This window comes from Chlorella variabilis (assembly GCF_000147415.1).
Source record: "Chlorella variabilis unplaced genomic scaffold CHLNCscaffold_198, whole genome shotgun sequence".
Taxonomy (NCBI): Eukaryota; Viridiplantae; Chlorophyta; class Trebouxiophyceae; order Chlorellales; family Chlorellaceae; genus Chlorella; species Chlorella variabilis.
This window is the reverse complement of record NW_005434928.1, coordinates 1-3,222: the sequence shown is the minus strand read 5'-3', so window position 1 is coordinate 3,222 and position 3,222 is coordinate 1. Positions and strand designations below refer to the sequence as shown.

Genomic DNA, 3,222 nt, shown 5'->3' with positions numbered 1-3,222 from the left:
CCTCCACACCCTCATCTCGTGCCCCATCCCCAGTCGAGGTGGCCCCTGGGCACGTCTTGACGGCCCTGCCCAGGCGGTCGGCTCGGCTAGCCCGGGGTTGAGCTTATCCGGCGCTTCATTAAATGCCTCTTGCTATCTTTATGCAGATGCCCACCGTGTGTATTGCTTGGGGCATGCGGCTTATAATTTTGGGTGGGTTTTGTATTTGCTGCAATGTTGTGTACAGCTCTACCCCCCATACCTGAATCTCTTCCCTCATGTGTTTTGTGTTGGTGCATACTTTTCCAGCTGTTTGGCACCACAGCTGGGCCCGTAGCATTCATTTGCTCCTTATGGGTGTAACAGACAGACAGACGCCAGCCTACCTGCAATCCACCATCAGGCTCCCCACTGCGCCACGCAGCTGGCAACAAGCTCCCATCCTGCCTGCATCCCGTCCTGGGTTTGCAGGGCTGGCGGCCAAAACGCCACTGTGGACGCCCCGCGGGGCAGCCCCCCGGTGCACCTGCGCGGTGGCGCAGCCCTGGCCATGCAACAGCCTGGGCTGACCACCAGCGACGTCAAGGACTCCCCACTGACTCTGGTGATGGGCCTGCCTGCCCCCGTGGCCGGCGGCGGCGGCGACGGCGCGGAGCTGGCAGCACTGGGGTACATGTTCAACGACGACGGAGACTCCATCCAGGTGCAGTGACCAATTGCCAACAGGGCTGACCTGCCTGACCCGCATGCATGCCGGCCTGCTGGTTCAGCTGCTGCCGGTTCTTTTGGTTGCATTGTGGCCATAAGTCGATGTGGCCTCAGCTGCTCTGCTTCTGACGAACGGATGCTGGCCTGGCTGCCCGTCCACTTGCAGGTCAACTCCAGCTGCTGCAATTTCCTGACCTTCTCCGCTAATAGGGGGTTGAACTTTGAACTAGAGAGTTTATATTGGGCCAAATGGGGCGTACAGGGTACCATTGGACGCGTCTCGACGAGAAGAATCCAACCCACCATGTTTAGGTCATGTTTAGATGTGTGGACCCCCCTCAAAAACGTGAAAAACTGTGTTTCCTGCAGGCAGGCGCTGCAGGCCCAGTATACGATGGATTTTGGGGGTTTATTTAGGGTTTAGGGTGACGAGGAGGCTGCCCGGCAGGAGCCCGCCACCAAGCGCATCCTGGAGCTGGGGCCCGGGCCGGCTGGCCTGGGCGCCGGCACGGTTGCGGTGAGTGGCTGCGGTGCGGGGCATGTGCGGCTTGCTAGCCGTTTGGGGTGGCGGTTGGGGGTGACCACCGGTGCTACCCTGCGGTTGGCGGGCGGTGCGCGCTGGGGATAGGCGGCGCCTGCATCCTGGGTTGCCTTGCGGTTGCTGGGGGCGTGCTGCCTGGGGGGCGCCTGCGCGCGGCGCCCCCTAGCGCTGGCAGCCCAGCATGCGCTGGCGCAGGCCTGCTGGCGCAGGCCTGCTGGCGCAGGCCGGCTGGCACCTGCGGCGCCAGCGTTTGTGCACGCTGGCACGTGAGTGAGCGGTACAGCGGCTGGGCCCAGGCGCCGGCAGTGCCCTGGTGGCTGCGCGCCCTGTGCTGCCTGCACCGGCCTCTGGGGGAGCCCTCATGCCATGCGCTGCCCGGCCAGGGCGTTGGGAATGCCCCTAGCGTGCGGCCCAATGTGGCCATGGGGGGGGAGCACCCCCTTTGCACCTTGCGCTGCCCGGCTCGGGCACTGGGGGAGGGCCCCCTGTTTGCTGCGTTGCCCAGTGCGGGCCAGTAACCCAGCTGTGCTGGGCGCGGGAGCCCACTGGCGGAGTGCTGCGCACCCGGGCTGACCGCTGCTACTCGCCGCCCGCCTGGCGCCACTGCAGGGCGGTGACAAGCAGGTGGTGCGCATCGCCGGTGATGAGATCGCGCGCGTAATCAGCGAGACGGGGCTGCACTTCGTGGAGAGGAACCCCATCGTGGTCTATGCGGAGGAGGGCCAGGCCGCCCGGCTGCAGACCGACATCAGCGCTGGCCTGGAGGTGAAGACCCGCATGCTGGTGGGCCAGACCCTGGAGGCGTTGCGCACCCAGGGCACCGGCAACGCCTTCGTGGTGGAGGCATTGCTGCGCCAGTTCCTGGTGGAGGTGCGCGGTGGGCGAGGGCTGCTCCAGTGCGCGGTGTCGCGGTAGTCTTGGGGGCCCATGGCAGTGGCGGGGAGGGCTGGGCGGCTGCTGCCCTCCCCCCAGCGGCACGGCAGCGGGTGTACGCGCCGCCCCGGCCCTGAGCCGCCTCGGCCCTTCCGCCCTTGCGGAATGCAGCTTAAGGCAATCTACCCGCCGGAGCTGGGGCCTCTGATGGACTGGCTGGAGCAACTCCTTGCCACCGTGCGCGCCGCCAAACCCCGGGCCGGTGAGACCATGGTGGAAGCAGCGGTGCACGCGGGCTGCGCTTACCTCAAAGACGAGCTGCGCAAGGTGTCTGAGAAGGTGCTGCTGATGAACCTGAAGCGGTCCAACATGTTCAGGCCCCACGCTGTCACCCCGCGCCCGGCCAAGCGCCAGTTGGGCAGGGCTGGTGCGCGCCGGGCATGCCCGTCGAGCGCGTGGCAGACCGGGCAGCCACCCCGTCCTGGGCAGGCATGTGTGGCACTGGCAGAGGGGGCTGTCTTGACCGGGCCGGCATGCTTGGCCCTTGCCGCAGGCCCAGCCGTCGGCTGGCGGCGCTGGCTACCCCAAGGCGGCCCGCACGGACCAGCGCACGGACCAGCAGATTTGCCGCCAGTTTGCTGCCAACGGGGCCTGCAACTATGGCGACAAATGCAAGTTCAAGCACGTCCCCCCCCGCTCCGGCACGCCCGCCCCGTAAGCGGCCACGCTGCCGAAGCTTTCCGCGGGAGCCGCGGCATGCCAGCCCTGACCTGCGCTCGCTGGCTGCTTGCTGCGGCGGCCGCCTGCTTCCTTGTTAGTCAGCGCCCGATTAGGGTTTTAGGGTTTTTAGGGTTTAGGGTTTTAGGGTTTAGGGTTTAGGGTTTAGGGTTTAGGGTTTAGGGTTAGGGTTTAGGGTTTAGGGTTTAGGGTTTAGGGTTTAGGGTTTAGGGTTTAGGGTTTAGGGTTTAGGGTTTAGGGTTTAGGGTTTAGGGTTTAGGGTTTAGGGTTTAGGGTTTAGGGTTTAGGGTTTAGGGTTTAGGGTTTAGGGTTTAGGGTTTAGGGTTTAGGGTTTAGGGTTTAGGGTTTAGGGTTTAGGGTTTAGGGTTTAGGGTTTAGGGTTT

The 3,222-nt window shown here is 64.6% G+C and overlaps 1 protein-coding gene across 1 annotated transcript; it reads left to right on the top strand.

Moving 5' to 3' along the window:
• Nucleotides 1–529: 529 nt before the first annotated feature.
• CHLNCDRAFT_137531 (expressed protein) lies at nt 530–2,819 on the top strand (the record flags this gene model as incomplete). Its single annotated transcript, XM_005842614.1, has 4 exons — nt 530–682; nt 1,838–2,098; nt 2,273–2,488; nt 2,655–2,819. 4 exons carry the CDS (start codon nt 530–532, stop codon nt 2,817–2,819), a joined length of 795 nt encoding a protein of 264 aa, XP_005842671.1.
• Between the last annotated feature and the right edge of the window lie 403 nt (nt 2,820–3,222).